At 48.6% G+C, this 18,148-nt stretch overlaps 2 protein-coding genes across 4 annotated transcripts in view; both read left to right on the top strand.

The window, feature by feature from the left end:
* The window catches only part of LOC103477406 (uncharacterized), a 20,733-nt gene extending 5,699 nt beyond the window's left edge, over positions 1-15,034 (top strand). The window contains exons 10-22 of one of the 3 annotated variants that reach the window (XR_535642.2): positions 1,292-1,510; positions 1,724-1,870; positions 1,949-2,149; positions 2,225-2,473; positions 2,549-2,770; positions 2,838-2,942; positions 3,017-3,154; positions 3,242-3,349; positions 3,428-3,465; positions 3,941-6,146; positions 6,304-6,415; positions 14,135-14,298; positions 14,374-14,804. Coding sequence is in view for 2 of the 3 variants with exons in the window: in XM_008430512.2 (XP_008428734.1) it covers positions 1,292-1,510; positions 1,724-1,870; positions 1,949-2,149; positions 2,225-2,473; positions 2,549-2,770; positions 2,838-2,942; positions 3,017-3,154; positions 3,242-3,349; positions 3,428-3,465; positions 3,941-6,146; positions 6,304-6,415; positions 12,948-13,567 (4,365 nt within the window). In the remaining variant the exon portion in view is untranslated. Of the gene's footprint in view, positions 1-1,291; positions 1,511-1,723; positions 1,871-1,948; positions 2,150-2,224; positions 2,474-2,548; positions 2,771-2,837; positions 2,943-3,016; positions 3,155-3,241; positions 3,350-3,427; positions 3,466-3,940; positions 6,147-6,303; positions 6,416-12,947; positions 13,868-14,134; positions 14,299-14,373; positions 14,805-14,904 lie in introns of those variants that run through there. The other 2 variants (XM_008430513.2, XM_008430512.2) reach the window with 2 other exon arrangements.
* Positions 15,035-15,390: 356 nt separating this feature from the next.
* znf318 (zinc finger protein 318) overlaps positions 15,391-18,148 on the top strand; it is an 18,056-nt gene continuing 15,298 nt past the window's right edge. The window contains exons 1-2 of the mRNA XM_008430514.2: positions 15,391-15,810; positions 16,310-16,404. Of these exons, the coding sequence (XP_008428736.1) occupies positions 15,586-15,810; positions 16,310-16,404 (320 nt within the window). The 5' untranslated portion in view covers positions 15,391-15,585. The remainder of the gene's footprint in view (positions 15,811-16,309; positions 16,405-18,148) is intronic.

Below are 18,148 nucleotides of genomic sequence, written 5' to 3'. Positions count from 1 at the left end.
AGTAGAACCAGTTTAACAGATAAAATGAATGGTTATATGCCAGACATGGAAAACTGGGATGCTCTCCATGCCATGATGTTCAGGATTTAGGTGTCATGGCATCTCAAGGTGTCAACATGGCAGCCAGTGGGCTGAAGGAGGAAATACAGCTTTATTTTGTAGCAGTTCAAGAGCTACCAGCTTTTATCGCTTCAAAAAAATTAATCAGCACAGAAACTCCAAGGCACATATATATATATATATATATATTTGTCATAGTACCCCCAAGAATTTAAAACTACTTTCACCCCTGGGTACAGGTAAGTTGTTTGGTCCATTTTAACCAACCAGTACCAGTACCAGTCAGCCTCGGCTCCAGACGAGGGGGGCATCGGCCTTTTGGGGGGGCTAAATGAATACATGGCAACAATAATATTCTCCAGTAAAAGAAAACGGAACAGCGCAGTAAAACTACTCTAAGTACCTTTTTTCCAAAAGAGTTACTCCAGTGAATGTAACCAGCAGCCCCCACTTTTTGAACATAAGCATCAGTAGCCTACAGGCTGCTAGTTAAGCTCGAGGTGCTGTTCTGGTGTTAGCTAGTTATCATTACCTGCATCCTGCAGCTTTACTCAACTCAGTCAGTTAGTTTGGGGAAAAACTGAAAAGTCCTTTGCATTTTGCTGCCATGATTCCAACACCTGATCAGCTCCACCCAGCAGCAGCAGCTGGTCTCCTTCACTGCCGCACAGGTGTGAACCCAGCTAGCGTCTCAGCGTTCATGATGCGCTTAAAGGCGGCTCGGAAAAACGGGTTACGACGTGTTAACAACGGATTAAACAGTTTTAACAGCTGAAAAAAGTGACAGGACACAGGAATGGGACGTGTGGAAGTTCCTACTGTATCAAATTGACAGAGGAATAACAGAGAGTTGGCCATTCTGAGGTAAAAACAACAAACAGCTTCCAGTCCAGGGGGGCACGGCTGACTCTGTGGGCGGCAATGCCCCCCCATGCCGCCGGGCCTGGTACCAGTACTCAGAGGAAACGAGGTATTAGATGTTGAGGGATGTTGGGGGGTGAGGACGTTAACTGTAGCTAGCTGGTGAGCAGAAGATTGTCCATGTGATGTTTTAGAACAAAGTTCTGGACTTCCAACAGTCTGTTGGTAAAGATGCATTGCAAGAGCTAATGCTAACGCTAACGCTCTGGCTGCATTGGTGCCAGATGAGCAGCACTGCAGGCACAGAATGACGAGCGATAAGAACCCGGCTCTCTGGTCTCCTGTATTCTCTTCATATTTCCCCCCACAGGAGACCGTTCCCGGATATCCGGGTCAGATCGCCGCCAACATTGGCCCCCTCAGGACCAACGTGACCTTTGACCACCGGGACTGTTCGGTGACTCTGCTGAAGAACGACCATGTCCTGATCAACCTGCTGATCAACACCTTGACCAACAAGAGGCGGGCCGCCAACATCCGGCCCAAAATCCCCTTCACCTTCCGCTACACCAAGGAAGTCCGCGAGGAGGTACCGGCCCGTTCCCGCTGAACCGGGACCAAACTGGTTCCACTGCTACACAGTTAGTTAGCTACATGAACTTTGACCCTTCACAGAATGAAAAAGGAGGATCAAAGAGGTTCATTAGCACCAGAACCAATCCAGAACCGGAGCACATTGTAAAGTGAACACACCCTCCAGGTTCTGAGCCCGGTTCTAAAGCGGATCCGTCCTCTGTTCCAGGGAACCATCGCCTCGCTGGGAGAGAAGGAGGGGGTCGTCAGCTCCACCAAGCACGGCGACTTGCCCTTTGACCTCTGCGAAAACTTCAGCGATGCGGAGTTCGACTCTGACGATGTGGGAAAAGACGTGGAGTTCACAGCGACCACGGTGAGAGTAAACCGACCCGAACCGATCCGGTCCCGTCGGCCAGCAGAGGCTGACCCGCCCGTCGGTCTGTCCCTGCAGGAGAAAGCCGAGGTCAGAGCGATCCGGCTACGGAGGATGAGGAAGAGCAAGGCGGCCGAAGACAAGATCCTGCAGGAGCAGAAAGCCCGCGAGCTGGAGGAGCGCCAGAGGAGGGAGGAGGAGCGCAGGCAGGAGGAGGAGGAGGCCGAGAGGAGGAGGAAGGAGGAGGCGGCTGCTGCTCTGGCAGCTGCCAAAGACAAGGTGAGCTGGAGCAGCAGGTGGTGCTGTGGGGTCAGTACCTGGGCTAACTGGGCTAACTGGGCTGCTGGTCTGCAGTGGACTCCGTTTGGCTTCAGGTACCGAGTCGCCGACTCCATGCTGGAGGTCAGCAGGGAGCGCTTCCAGGGCACCGTGCTCAAAGCCATCTGCAGGAGCCCTCCCAAGGAGCCGCGGGACGAGGACGAGGCCAAGCAGGAGGCGGAGCAGGAGGAGGCAAAGGAGGAGACGCAGGAGGCAGATGTGAAGGAGGAGGAGGTGGCGGCGAAGGAGACGCAGCCGGTGCAGGAGGAGAAAGGAGGCACTGAGGTGTGGAAGGTGGTGCAGCTGCAAAGGTTTTGGTTGGAGTTCTGGAGACAGAACGTCCCGTTTCCGTGTCGGCAGGTCAAGCAGGAGGAAACGGAGGACGGCGAGCAGCAGGAGGCGACGGGACTGACTGGGGGGAAGGAGATGAAGCAGGAGGAGGAGGAGCAGCAGATCGGGGCCCCCAGCCCGCCGGCCCCCGAGGTGGGTCGGTTGGTGATGACCGTGGACGGCCGGCAGAAGCAACTGACCTTTGGCCCCAATGACCTGCTGACCCTGGCCACCATGCTGGTGGGAGACAAGGTGAGGAGCCGCCGTGTCGGGACGCTGAGCGGCGGCCGGAGGAGTAACGGCCTGATTCCTCCTGCAGGTCCGCTTCAGCCTGGCCACGCACCGCCTCACCAAGGAGGAGCGCGCCACCTTCATCGAGATCCTCCCCGACTCCTTCGAGGAGTCCACGGAGCAGCGGATGCACGTGAGACCCCTGTCCTCATGGAGACGCTCCCTGTCCTCATGGAGGCCCGTCTGACGCGACGCTTCTCTCCTCAGGGCATTGTGATCGAGTTCTCTGAGAACTCTGGACTCATCAAGTGTTCGGAGAGCCCTCAGCTGTTCTTCAAAATGTCCGAGGTGGTGGAGAAGAAGAAGCTGGAGCTGAACGAGAAGGTGGAGTTCAGCGTCGTCCCGGTCAGTCCTGCTGCTCTCTTTGGCCAGCTTTGAGTACACAGTGAGTTTTTTTTCTGAAATTGTGAAAAAATCTTGGTGATTATGAAGCATCCGACAGCAGACGGCGGGAAGCAGGCCATCAGGATCAAACGCTTCACGGAGAAAGTTTTCCTCCCGGTTCGCAAACTGAGCGGCGTCGGAGCAACCAAAGGGAAGGTGAGCTCCTCTGCATTGCTTGCGCCAAGCAGGGATCGGTTTTCACCTCCAGCGCTAATCTTCCCTCTGGTTTTGTAGATGACCATCAAGTTGGCAAAACCCCCCGATGGAGCTGAGTGAGTAAATGTCTACTATTCTTCACATGATGCGGTTTAACCTGCAAACGGGATCAGAGACGAAATCTCTGCGTGCACAAATGTCATTTTGAGGGAGAGCAGCTAGCGTAGAGCAGCTAGCATACCTAGCATAGAGCAGCTAGCATAGCTAGCAAGCCGATGTTTTTGAGAGTGGCCAGTAGAAATTTGGAACAAAAAGAATCATCCTCAACTTCAGGCACTTCAAGTTTTAAAGATTTCCACAAGACATACTTATCAGATGATGTTTGGTCAACAGAAAGAGGAATATGATTTTTAAAACATTCTTTTCCAATACAAACGTTACCGACCATTGAACAATAAACATTCGAGATAAAATACTTTGCACCAAACTGCTAATTTAAACAATGGTTAAGATCAGAACTGGTAGTTGGGAATTTGTTGACTTGTGTGCAAACCAACCCTGTCTGACCTCTGACCTCTGTTAACGTTTCAGAAACCAGAAACCAGAGGCAGACAAACAGAAGGCCGTGTTTAAAACAATAAAGAAGGACACCAGTGTCTCCCGCCACAAGTACCGTCGCAGCCGGAGCCGGAGTAAGGAGCGGAGCAAAAGTCGGAGTCCGTCCAAAGATCAGTTTGGCCGCGTTGTGAAAAAGAGACGCAGCGCGAGCGTTGACCGAGAACGCAGCAGCAGGCACAGACGAAGCCGAGAGAGGTTGAGCAGGCGCAGCCGCAGTCACAGCGGCAGCCGCAGCAGGAGCCGCAGCAGGAGCCGCAGCAGAGAGAAAAGCTCCAAGAAGAGAAGCAGGTCCAGCAAAGAGCGGGAGGACAGCCACCGCAGAAGGCCGAGCCCGCCGCCACGGCGAGGCGTGGTGGTAGATTCCGAGCTGGCGAGGAAGAAACGAGAGCTGGAGGAGCTTAACGAGATGATCGCCTATAAGAAGTCTCTGGTTGACCCCAGGGGGCTGGAGCCTGGAGGCAGGACCTGCATCGACTACGACCACGGCAGGATCAGCATGCCTCGCTCAATTCTCAAGAAGCGCCCAGAAGAACCAGATTACATCCGGCCTCCCTATGATGACCCTTACTATGACCGTCCGTACGGTCCGTTCCCAGGCCGCCGCTACGGCGACCCGTACCCTCACCCGTACGCAGACCGGCCGTACGCAGACCGACCATTCGACAGCCGTCTCTATGGTGACCCTCCCTATGGCGGAGCCCCTTCTTCCAGCCATCGCTACACTGACCGGTATGACGTGTACAATGAGCATTACGACAGTCACTTCTACGACCCTGCGTACATGGAACGCCCCTACGATCCTTACCCACCGGTAAAACGAAGTAGATCTCCAGAACCTCGTGGCTCTTCCCCACATTCTCCACCTAGCCAAGATGCCAACGTCTCTGCTAAACCCTTGACTCACTCAGTCTCCACTTTCAGACCTCCGTCTCCCATCGACTCTCCTCCAAGAACACCTTCTCCCAAACGAAAGTTCACACCTCCCCCGCTGTCCCCACCGGCTCAGAAACCCCCTCTGCACCGATTCCTTGACATGCTCAACAAGAAGGCAGTTGCTGAGAAGAGCTCAGAACCGTTGGATGTTACAGATGACCTCCTGCCTCATGAGCGAGCCCTTCAGGATGGCAAAGGCTTCTCTCGGATTGTAGGTCTGGCTCAAGAGCACCCCAGCAGCACTCTGGTCCACGAAGTGGCGATCAAGCAGCCAAACTCCAATCAACCCTCAGTGGAGAAAACGGGTGATTGCCAGAAACCAGAACCCTACGATAAGATACAAAGTCTGCTGCGTTCAATTGGCCTCAAGCTGAGCTCTGGAGAGGTTTCCAAACTGGCCAATAAAGCTCAGGAGAAAACCTTGAGCTTTAAGTCGTCATCGATGGAAAGAGAGACGTTTCCTAAGGAAGAGTTGCGGAGCGGCAGGACTGGTTCTGTGGAAATGGATCATATCCATTCTCCCTCTCCTGCTAGATCTTCCAGCATTGAACCGCTCAGCAATCAGAAGCCGGCCGTTTCGGAGTATGAGAAATTCTTTGACCAACATGAGTTTGAAGTGCGAAAGAAGGTGCAACATCTGCAGAGCCATAACAAGACGACGGGGAGCGCACCACCCACCATATCCTCTCCAAAGCCTCCTCCAGGGCCGCCTCCTGCCCACTACCAGCACCCAACCCCCCCACACAACTGGCCTTTTGGTATCACCACCACAGCCCACGGCCCTGATGCCCCAGCTGCAGCCGCCCAGGCCCACCCCAGGCTGCTGCGTCCCCCAGGCCCTCCACCGGGGCCTCCTCCACGGCGCCAAGCACAGCACCCTCCTGGTCCTCCGCCCCAGCGCCCGGCCGCACTGCCTCCTTTCACGACAGCCTCCACTCATACGGTTCTTCCCTTCATTGGCCAAGCCAGTCCCACTTCAGCCGCCAGTGGGGCCGCCTCCTCACAGCCCGCACTCACTCCCACCATGTCACCAGTAACCTCAAGTCCTTCAAGCTGCGACCAGTCGCCCATGTCTACCACGGTGGTGCGCTGCTTGAACCTGATTGAGACTGTAAAGTCTCTGAGCACCCCGCCATCAGCCAAACCTGTTAAATCTGTCCAGTTCAGCTTACCTTCAGTGTCGTTCAGCAGCTCGCCGCCCTCACTGGAGACAGACGACGACATCAAGGCCAAGCAGAAGGAGAAGGTGAGATCAGCAGAGTCCTTGTTGATGCTCTCAAGCCCAGTTTAGCCTGTAAAACACTGTAAAGAAACGGCGTCTGTCTTTACAAGTGACCCAGGTTTCTAGGAAGATGCTGTTCTTGGCTTGGTAGATTACTAAGGATGTGGTGCTTGTGTCACAGCTGGATTTGTATAATCAGAGGCTTCTGGAGAAGAGGGAACAGGAGTACAAAGAGAGACTTACCCTCAGGAGACAAGGAGAGAGGAGCAAAGAGGGTCCGCCGGTCCCGGCAGGTACAACGTCTTCTTTATTTACAGACATGCTTAACTAGCAAGGAATCATGTAATAGTTACAATAACTGTCCACCTCAGACAATACCTGCATGCTGTACTCCGTGCTGCTGTCTTTTTATTCAACCAAACTGCTGCTTTTCGCTGTTTCCTGAAGTCTTCAGTCATCCAGGTTCTTCCGAGAAGGTCTGATGTAACTGATGTGTCTGTCTTCAGACATGCTCAGGTCATTCACAAGATGTAAAGTTCAGACACCCTTCATAGGGTGAGTTTACGTAAACATGACCTTAGCGAGGTCCAAGTCATGAAACCAGATTATTACAGTCCTGGATTTGTGTTGCCATGCCCACATTACCTAAACATGTCCGTTAGCATGATTCTGCCACAGCAATAGAATTTTACATTTAAGAGCATGTGGTTGTTTTCCATCTATGATGGACCAAGAAATGTTTGCACACATGTACAGCTCTACATGACTTTAATGCCTGGAACATGAGCAAAGCGTCGGTTCAAGCTCATGGAGCCACAAACCTGTGGCCAAGACGATGGTCAGCAAGTCATTAGCCGGATCTAATGCGTCGTCTTTTCGAGCAAGCAAAGAAGCCGACTGCGAGACCAACTCTACAAAGTAAAGTGTTTTCTTCCTCTGCACCTGGTGACCCACTGCTTTATAAGGAAGGAGTTGGACTTCAGATTCATTTTTAATAGAAATGCGGAGATCCAATGTGTTGGGTGTAAAACTTGGTTCCAGTTACCTCAACTTTAAAACTGACAATATTCAGAAGTCGGCTATAGAAACTTAATTCAGGAAGGGTAGGTGTTGAGCTAAACCTCAGACAGCCACTCACTGAGGTTCAGATAGACTATTTTTAGCTAGACGTCATTTAAAGCTGGCGCGAACAGCTTATTTTGCTCCAGCTCCTACACCTGAAGGATGTAGGTGCATCCTTCAACTTCTACAGGCTGATACTGAGGATAGAACAACATGTTCGTGTCATTAAGGCGTTTCATCGGTGACCTTCTTTTTCAGGTTAGGACCTTGGTGAAGATAGACTAACGATGCCCTGACCTGCTCCCAGGTTATCCACTCCATTCCCATCAAGGCTTTTTAAGTGATTGGTATGGGAGTCCCTGCTGAGCCCCAGTATCTGTTGCTGGTCTGTGATTATGCCATCTGCATCACCACAGAGAAGTGCAACCAGTTGTTACAAACCCCGGCCTACTTCTGGTGCAAGTCGGTGTGACAGGCTTTGCACATGATTTTGTTGATCTGACAAAGTTGGAGTTTCTCCAGTGGTGGATACACTTCTGCTAATTTGCCAATAGCAGAACTTTTGTCATTTAGTGCTTTAGTGTTTTTGCTAACTTTGAAAACATTTTCCAAATTCTGAAATGCTAATTTACTTTCCTGTTTTGTAAACTTTCAGTTAAAGTTTGACATCTGTGTTGACATTTTGTTATTGACTGCTGTTAGCATGTAGCATTACAGTTAAGTTTAAAATCTTCTGATGTCCTGTTTAGACTGCTAAATACAGTGTTGGTATATCGCCTTAGCATTAGCTTCTGCTAAATACAGTGTTGGTATATCGCCTTAGCATTAGCTTCTGCTAAATACAGNCTGCTAAATACAGTGTTGGTATATCGCCTTAGCATTAGCTTCTGCTAAATACAGTGTTGGTATATCGCCTTAGCATTAGCTTCTGCTAAATACAGTGTTGGTATATCGCCTTAGCATTAGTGGAACTAATGGCAGTGCTTTTTGGTTAGTGCAACAAGCTTTTTAGTTAGCGGTGTCCACCATTGAGCTTCTCCAACGATTAGCATCTTTCATAATGTTCCATAACGCCAACAGACTGTATCAGGTCCTGTGGCTCCTAATCTGACTGTGTAGGAGAGAAAGAGCTGTTAACGGGGTCTGCATTGAAATATTTCTTAAGGTTGAATTATCAAAAAGATGCTAACATTAGCTGAGTCCAGAAGTTGATTCCTCCTGATCTAAACAGGAGCAACCAATGAGGATGTGAAGGAACAGGCTGCAGTGGCAAACTGATTTATTGGTGTACTGGCTAATAACCCATTAACAAGGAAAACCCTGTAAAAGGACCATGGTCTGGTTCTCACTGCAGCTGCTGCGGTCCATGGCATCCAGCAGTTCCTCCATTCTAGCTTCATCTACCAAAGCACCAGTTGGCTAACTCTAAGGTCGGCGGATGGGTCGCATCAAGCTTGGAAGTCTTCAGGGTTGTCCCCCAGCGGTGACTGAGTGTAGACACTTCTGATGATCTCCCTGAATTTAATGTTTGGTGCGCACCGAATCAGAAACAAACCCTCGGCTTTGACCAGGATCACTTCTGCAGGAAAAAGATCTCGTCGACATCTTCACGCAGCTTTAATCATTTTGGGTCCTCTGCGTTTCGTTGCTCTCTGTAGCACTCTGTGTGCTACCAACTGGGTCATGACACTTACCAGAGGGAGAATCTTGGAGCGAAATGCGGTTGATGTTTTAGGCTGAAGATGTGCTCCAGGACTTGGTGAGGCCTGGAGGGCAGGATGGCTTTTTGTAGACATGGCTTTATTAGTGCAGGGTTCGTCAGATAACTAGGGATGCTCACTTAGAGCAAGCTAGTTGTTGGTCTCCTGCTGCTACTTTCTCAACATTACAGAGTAAGGCTAAGAACAGAAAGCTACATGTGAATATTAGCATCACCTGTTAGAGTAATTCATCAGTTGCAGCTTAGACATCACTGTCCTGGTAAACATTAGAAGCTAAAGCTAAATCAGATTTAGGAAAGGCTTAAGTCTGTTTGAATTAAAGAACCTGATGTATTTCTGGGTCGGATCTGTTCATCCTTAACATAAAAGCCATGTTGATAAAAGCCTTGTGGGTTCCTGCCAGCCCTGGTAGCGGTCCCTGTTCTCCGTGTTTTCGCCGGATGTTGCGTTTTGTTCGTGGTGCGTCTTTGAGGCAGGTGCTAGTAAAGCCCATCCGGGTAAGTTCACTTCGGTTCTGTTTTCTTCAATCTAAGCTGAAAGAAGTTGAGTCTACCATCCAGCAAGATGTTGCACCAAAACATCTTTAGTCTTTATAAAGCTGATTTAACAGTAAGTAAAACCCACCAGACTGTATTAAGAGTTGTGGTCGTGGTAATTTGTTCTGTCCGTTAGATTTAATCCAGTTTCTGTATCAGCTGGAAAATGTGTAGCTGCTAAAAGCCTTAATTGGTGGAAAAGGCTGAACAAGTGACATGTCTCTGCTGTACTCCTCATTTCTAAATTTCATTTCTAAGTTTCATATTTAGAGATTTGGCCCGCCTTTGTGTCGCAAAGATGCAGCCAACAGAACCATATCGATGTAAGAGTCTTTATGCTAGAAGCATCGGTTAGCTGTAATGTTCAGTAGTTTGAGATAAAAGCGTGTAGATTTTCACCAGGATCTTCTTCTCTAGTTGTAATTCACTGTTTTGAATAGAAAGTTTTATCTGAACTGTATTTTTTAACAGACCATAGTTAAAAGTCAGGGTCTCGGTACTACCGCGCGGTTGATTGTCGTCGCCGTTCCCGTCGGTTCAGCCGTTCGCCTCAGGTTATCCAGGGCGGCTTCGTTTAGCTAACCTTTATTAAAAAGGTTTTCCTAACTTCGTGACTTTTTAAGTCTGCAACTTTTCCATGTTGTGCTCAGAAATGTATTGTTTGCATCCTCAGGTTGAGCATCCACATTCCCAGTTTAGATCAGACTGGTCCAGTATGGAGTTTAGCAACTGAAATGAAAATCTGTTAACAGTGATGAACAGGCAGCATTTAAACACAGACCCATCTAATGGTTTTCTGTCTTTTCTCTTCAGGCTGATAGACTTTGATAGACTTTGTTTGGTCCAGAAGGCGTTAAGCTAACCCACAGACTGGAGAAAGGAAATTACATGTCAGTGTTTTGGGGATTTGGTGGCATGGGGCCAGATGTGTTTTACACAACCTCTACTTCACTGTGTTGAGATCGGTTCCTGTTTCTACGTAATGGATGGATCCTTGGGCCGAGCTGAGAGGAAGGAACCACGGCCGGCAGGCCTCTGTGGCGCTCAGCTGATTTTGACGTTCTGGTGGGTCCGCCCTCTAGCACCTGGCTCTCTGACCACGGATCGGCCCTCTGAAGCCGCTGGGCTCGAACTGAACCTGAATGCAGGCTCCTCCACTACTGCTCTGTTAGACCAGGGTGGATTTCACATTTATTGGCATGAAGAACTACCTGTTGATGACATTACCCTCAAATCCTCTTTTCTGAATCGATTAAAACCTGGAGCATTTCCTGAACGATGAACGTTAAACACATTACACCTTTAGGTAGAGATCTGAGCTACAGCTTGTTCACTGACGCATCCCAGGTGTAAAGCTGCTGTTTTGGTTAGATTAGCTGATAGACGTTCATTTCAGTTCTACAAACGAAGTACTGGACCACGAGCCAACCATCAGCCAGATGATGCAGACACGTTTATTGGCAAAGTAACTTGTGCTGAACCTTTAGACATTAAAACGTGATGTTCTTTATGGTTGCTTGACTTTTTGCGTGTCACATTTTCAACGTCTGAACTTTACCTAAAGGACGTGGAGCCAAACTAGAGACGGCAGGTAAAAGTCTCACAAAGCTTTTCCGTATTTGCGGGATTATTTGAAGGTTTCATAACTTGATTAAAATGACAAACTTTGCTGAGTGACGGTAAAGGTAGGTGACTGTTTTGATCTCTTAAGCTAAAGTAATACTTTTGCTCTAAACTTGAAGCTGTGAAACATTGAAACCTCTTTAATCTCATTACTCAACATTTTTTCACATATGAATCTGTAGTATTAAAATAAAATCTTCATGTAGTAAATATTATTTACATAGAAATGATTTGTATGAGCTAGTGAGTTTTGACCTATAGAAACGGATCAGGAGGAAAGTCAACAGTTTAGACAGACAGGAAACCCTGCAGGTTTTCTCAGCTCCCTGAACTCAAGACACCAAATCAGAACGATGGGTCCCTTATTGGTCCCTTATCTCAAATCAGAACGATGGGTCCCTTATCTGGACTCGGTAGAAGTTGATGCCATGCTGGAGCAGGGATGGGCAGTTGCAGTACTGTCTGTTGGCATAAAATAATTTTGACTATGAATTTTGATTTATTTTAGTTTCTGACCAGCTCATCAGTATTTAAACTAAAAAGTATTGTTGGTATTTTTAGTTTTTTCTGTTTGTGGAGCTTCAACTGCAGTAACATTCAGTCGCAGCTAGAAACTCTGCAAAGGGTTTTAAATACGGTTAGCATTAGCCAAAACATCAGGGGCCTCGTGTATCAAACCCTGCGCAGTTTTCACACTAAAACTTGGTGTAGGACAAATTTAGAAAAGTATGGCACACAAAACAATCCAGATGTATGAAGCCGTGCTGCACAGATCGTTTAAACACTAAAATATTAAAATCATAAAGTCACCAGGTTTGATGCTTCCTGGTCTAAATAACTGAATCAGGTTTAAGTGGATTTATGGGAGTTTTGACTCTAGTTTATTATTGTTCACAGATAAAGTTTGCGTACGTTTTGTGCGTTCGGCGCTTTAGACACGAGGCCCTGATGCTGTTCTGCTCATCCCGGCAGCAAAGGAGATGATTGGGTTGGAGGCCGCTGAGACCTGCAGGGCGCTGGCCAGCGCTGGAGGGGAACTTTACTGTCATCTGCACCGACTAATTTCTGTAACGCTCCAGGTTGATTTCACAAAGATCTATTAACTTAATAGCACAACGGTCCACCATCTTTAACATCTTCTGAGTGTGGAATAAAACCAGTTTCTACCCGGACCGACCGGAACGGCGGCAGCAACAGGGACGGCATCCAGTCAGAGACATTCTAATTTAGTCTGACTTTTGAAACAAGTTTCTGTGTTAAAGGCAGTTGCAGCTCCTGTGTGGCTTCATCTAAGAGAAGCCTGCAGGTTTTACAGGATATGCCATCCACAGCAAGAGCTGTGGATCACAAATACTTGGAGAGTAGTAGGAGAAAGTGGCATGGTCACTTTGTCCTCCACAGCCTGTAGCAGCAGCACTACAGAGTCGGCTCAGGATAATCTCAGCCAGCCTATCAGTTTTATCAGAGGAAAGGTTTAAGCCTCCACCTGGAGTCTGCCTCACCTCTGAAACTGGGAGCTGAAGGATCTGCTCTTTGATTCTCTAGAACCAGCAGGTCACCTGCAGTCTGGCAGCAAAATATCACAATTAGCCAGAACAGCTTGGAGGCAGTAGTTGGTAGGATGTTGTTTGGTTGCTCTGTGAATGTTGGGGTTAATTGTAATGCATTTTTATTCCAAAGCGATAATACATTCTGATATCCTGCATCATTGAACATGTTTCTGTTGGCCTGGCCTTGGATCGTCTCTGGCGCTGAAGCCGTCCAGATTTACAGACTAGTAGATCTTTGTGAAAGCAGTCTGCGGCGTGATCTGAGACACGTTACGATCACGTCTGTCGGATGATCCTCTCTGACTTCCTGAACTGTCCTGTTCTTATCTTTAGGTAAACCAATCAGTAGCGAGCCCAAGAACGTTTGGATCTGTGGCCATTCACTTGTGTACTGGGCCGAGTCGCGGGCCAAGTCTCCAGAGGTAGGTATGCAGCTGGGCATGGACCCCAACAAGGTGACCATCTGGTGGAAGGGTATCCAGGGCATGACCTGGTCCCAGCTGTTGCCCCAGCTCCACCAGCTGAAGATCACCTGGCCCAACCCGGACGCCCTGATCGTTCACCTGGGAGGGAACGACCTGAGCACCGAGAGCCCCACTAACCTGCTGGCCTCCGTCAAGAAGGACATGGCCTCCATACGGAGCATCTTCCCACACTGCCTCCTGGTGTGGTCCGACATCCTCCCTCGCCGGGTGTGGCGTCACTCGCCAGACAGCTATGAAGTGGATCTGGTTCGCACCACTGTGAACCGCAGAATCCACAGCATTGTGTCGGATCTGGGCGGCATCTCGGTGAACCATGACAACATCCGGTGCGGCACCAACACGGGGCTGTACCGGGGCGACGGTATCCACCTGTCGCCTAAAGGCATTGATGTTTTCAACCTGAACCTGCAGGAGTTTCTGGAGAAGTGGGAGCTGGAGGTGAACGCCCAGAAGGCTCCAGGGGTGTAGGCGTTATTCTTTCTTTCACGGTTCTTATGTCCCCCAGTAGCTAGCTAGTTGAGATGAATCTAATTGATGCTCCATAAGGGCAGTTATGTTGTAGTTTGACAGTAGAACCGTTTCATTGTCAGCTGAAATATCCCATCATTAATTTTATGTAATTTTCAGCAGATGTCCACAGATGATACTGATGTTTCCTCTGCAGGAAGTCTTCTGGTTTCCTTGTAAAACTGAATAAAAGCATTTAATCAAGTTTCTCAATGAAATAAGTTTGTAGAAAATGTAAATAAAAACGGTTTTGAATTGGTGTCATTTTAATAGTTTTCAGTTGGCTGAGCATTGAGATGAGAACATCTGATGTCCTGGTTCATTCATCAGCAGAACCGCCAGGTGTTTTTACCAGATACTTTCCTGTAAATGTATCTCACTGCCTCTCATTTCATCAACTCTTCATATACATTATAGCTGCACAGTGTGCTAAATTCATTTGACCCCCAAAAACCACATCTGGCAGTGAAGGGAGACGTCATAAACTAGTGGATTAAATGTATTGTTTGGGTTTTCATCGGCCTCTAGATATGTCGAGTATAGAAGTTACAGAGCAAATATCTGGCAGACGGCAGTCAGAAGTACAGGCTCTGATGGAAGACCCCGGTGTTTAGCCCTGAAGGCCTGAGGGCAGAGCAGCAGGACCTCCGTCTGCTCAGGACGGCCCATCAGACCTTCACATCCTGGAGACTGTGAGTAAAACCCAGTCCAACAGAACTGTGATTGGACCCAAGAGCGAAACGCTGAAAGATCTGCTTGGGTTTTAGGTGGATCAGAGCTGATGGCGTGTCAGATCTGCAGCTGAAGGCAGCGTGGCTGCTGCTGGTCACAGCTACACACCTGGAGTAAAGTTGGCCTTTACTGGGCTTTGTTTCCTGTTATTAAAGGAAAAATATCAGCGTCATTTGTTTAGAAATGTCCGCAGACTGCACAGGTGGAGTCAGGTGGAGGTAAACCAGCAGAACCACGGGGAGGATGAGCTGATGGTCCGGTTCAGAGGCCGTCGCTGCCAGGCTGCGTGGAAGTTGATGAAAGCCTTTAAACCAGACCTTGGAGCGTTTTGGTCCCATTTCCATTGCAGTAAAGGAGCCAAGTTAAAATCTTTCTTCCATAGTTTGGGTCAATTTTCCCTGCTTATGCTAATAAAAAAGTATAAACCTCTGATCTTTTGAGTTGATCAATAAAACTATTAAATCAATTATTTCGTGTGTTTTTTGTTTTTTTATCACAGTCTGAAATATGAAGCAGAACCAGTTTCTAAATGTTTAAACGATTCTGGTTCTATGGTTCTGTCCCAGTCCAGGCTGGAGTGACAGAGCGCCCTCTGGAGGTTCTGCTGTAAATCTGCAGCTGGATTAAATCCTCTCAGGACCTATGGATCCCTCCTGAACCCCCTGGATCCCTCCTGAACCCCCTGGATCCCTCCTGGACCCGCTGGATCCCTCCTGAACCCGCTGGATCCCTCCTGAATCCCCTGGTTCCCTCCTGGATCCCTCCTGAACCCCCTGGATCCCTCTTGAACCCGCTGGATCTTCTTCTCGGATGGGTTTGTCCTCCACACTGGCCCCCTGCTGGATCTTCTCATTAACTGAATGTTTTTTCTGGGAATCAGGAGATCTTTTGGAGCTCTGCTTCCAAGGTCGGAACCTGTTCTGGACTGGCTCAGAGCATCAGGAGCTCTCAGGATTTCTTTACAGGTCAAAGTTCATCTCACAGCTCTGGATCGGCTCGTCTGTAGTACCGCAACTTCGTCACGCGGTGGCAACAGTGAGGCCATCAGGAAGCGAGATACCCCGCAGAAACAAAGAAGAAGGGTTCAGTGTGTATGGTTAGGAGCCGAACTCGGAACCGCAGCTTTGATAAAATAATAATCTGTGTTTCGTTGTGGACCGGAACCAGTTGTGGCTTCCTGCTACTTGTGAAGCGCCGCACCGACCTGCAGCTCCCCGCGCGGCCTCAGTGCATCTCTGCGGGAGAAGATGTTCCGCGGCCGGCCTCCGTTTAGAGGCTACCCGCCTCCTGTGAGGCCTTATCCGTCACAGGGATATCGGGACGACAGGGCCCGACCGAGACCTCCGTACCACCAGGACTACCCGGAGTACCGGGACCACGGAGCCTCGGAAGCCTACCACAGGAGGCACCCGTCCCCCGGCCCCGGAGGCCACCGCGGCGGGGACTTTTGGACCGGAGGTGCGCCTCCTGAGGTGAGTGAAACGACTCGGACCGCGCCGAATGATGTGAAAACCTGTCAATGACTCCCATCAGAATTTGGTCTTTTATTGGTCCAGAACCAGAACTGCAGGACAGTCTTTGGGTTCTGATAGGTTCCAGGTCCGGTCTGCAGCTCACAGGCGCAGCTGCAAGCCAGACTTCATTCAAAAACGGGTTGATTTAAACCGGACACTTCTGAGCGGCGGAACCGGGACAGTCCAAGCTGCAGTCAGCTTGAAGGAAAACGGCTTCTGGTCAAACTTATTGATCGGCTCTGATCAGATCAATACGTTTGATCTGATCAAACTGTTATTGCTCACAGAAAACACACATGGTGCGTTGGAGGGTTTGTTTTCAGTGTAGGACATTTGGAAAGTCTCTTTATTATAATTACTATTGTTGTATTAAACCGATTATATATCAGACAATCCAAATGGACCCGGATATCCGGTTCTGTGGGTGATTAGTGATTACCTGTGTTGTCTCCTGCAGAGGTCTCCGTCTCACAGAGGACCAGCTCACCTGGACCACAACCTGGTCATCAGCGTGGGGAACGAGCTGACCAGCCCCCCGCCCCACCACGACAGGTAACCAGAGGCAGGAGAACCTGGATTCTGGTCCATATGGAGGGCCGTGGTTCTGATCCGTCGCTGATCTCTGGTTCTGTGATCCAACATGAGTTTAGTCCCTTCAACACGGTCAGACATTCACTCTGCACAGGTTTGGTTTGATCAAAAACAAAGACAGCATTAAACTAAACAGGAAAACTATAATCACGCAAACATGTCTGGATATAAAAGTTAAAATCAGAAACATTCCTGCTGCAGATACATTTATATAACATAAATATGAATTAATATAATGATTTAAAATGCTTGTGATGGAGGAGGATTTATGTCTTCGCATCCACCTGAATAATATGTAGTTGCTTACTTTAATCTTTCCACAGATTAAAGTATTAAAATATATAAAACAACATTTGCAATAATATCCTGAACAAAAACTACAGAATAAAATAAAACAGTACATAACTATTGACACTCTTCTTTTGTGTGGTCTCCTTGGTGGTCTGTGCTGGCTCCTCCCACCGACCATAAACCTGCCGAGTCCATCGCTCTTCTGTCAAACCCACTGCAGCAGCGGCCCCCAAACGTTTCCCTGTGAGGGCCACATAACAAAAACCGTTAGTGAAACGGTCACTGGGACTGACTAGTATACATTTCATTGAGGGAAACCTGGAATGCGGCGTTCATAACAAACACGTGTTCATCTGCTCTACTGCTAGCAAACAACCGTACTGATTAAATAACATAAAAGTCMAGCAGTTCCCTAAAAGTCCAACAGATGGCAGCAATGCGCCATGCAAAACAAAACACCCACAGTTTACAGGACACACTTCCTGCTACAGAGCCCCCTGGTGGTTGAAGAAAAATCCACATATAAACCGGAAAATACAATATATGAAAAATCTGAATACTTCCTGGTATTGTTCATGGGGCCGGACCAAATGTGGCGGCGGGCCGGATCCGGCCCGCGGGCCGTAGCTTGGGGACCCCTGCACTACAGTTTTCCCAAAACGCCGATAAGTAGCCGCTTCCAAGGGGGCGGGGCTTGTTGCTGCAACGCCTGAATCCGACATCTCCTATTGGCTGATGGATTATGAATGCATCTCATGTAACTGTTTAAATCGTCGCTGCCTTGAGTTTAATGACCTATGGACCTCACCAAGCTCCGCCCAGAAACGCCCTCTAGTGGCTGCATGTCTCACAAGCAAAGCCTCGCGGAGCTTAGCTTCTATGTAAACATGGCGTCTTTCACTCCGACTGACTCTGCAGAGTATTTCTGAGTCGATTAGTTTAGCATTTCTGCCGGATTTTCCCAAAATATCAGCCACAACAATGGAACCAACAAGTTCATGTCATCTTTTCTGGACGACATCAAGATGTTTTAGCCACATGATGCCTCTAACATTGTGCAGCTAAATGCTACCAGTCGATGAGGAAAACAGCAGATCCTCAGACCCTCAGCATAAATATAGACAAGATCACTGATGGCTGTTGTTCTTGTAAGGCTGGGTGAGTCGGACATTCATGGTTCAGAGGGTTTGAATGTGTCTAGGACTTATACACGGTAGTTGGTGCTAGCGTGGCTAACACGATTACAGTTAGGAAAAGCTAGCGTGGCTAACACGATTACAGTTAGGAAAAGCTAGCGTGGCTAACACGATTACAGTTTAGTAAAAAGCCTTTTCAGGTGAAATAAAATCTTTAATGTATGTCAGATTCGGTACACATTGCATATTGATCTGTTCAGCTAACGTAAGGCTGTAAC

The sequence above is a fragment of the Poecilia reticulata genome, linkage group LG15 (genome assembly GCF_000633615.1).
Source record: "Poecilia reticulata strain Guanapo linkage group LG15, Guppy_female_1.0+MT, whole genome shotgun sequence".
Lineage (NCBI taxonomy): Eukaryota > Metazoa > Chordata > Actinopteri > Cyprinodontiformes > Poeciliidae > Poecilia > Poecilia reticulata.
Note: the sequence above shows the minus strand (reverse complement) of the source record. Positions and strands in the feature narration are given on the sequence as shown.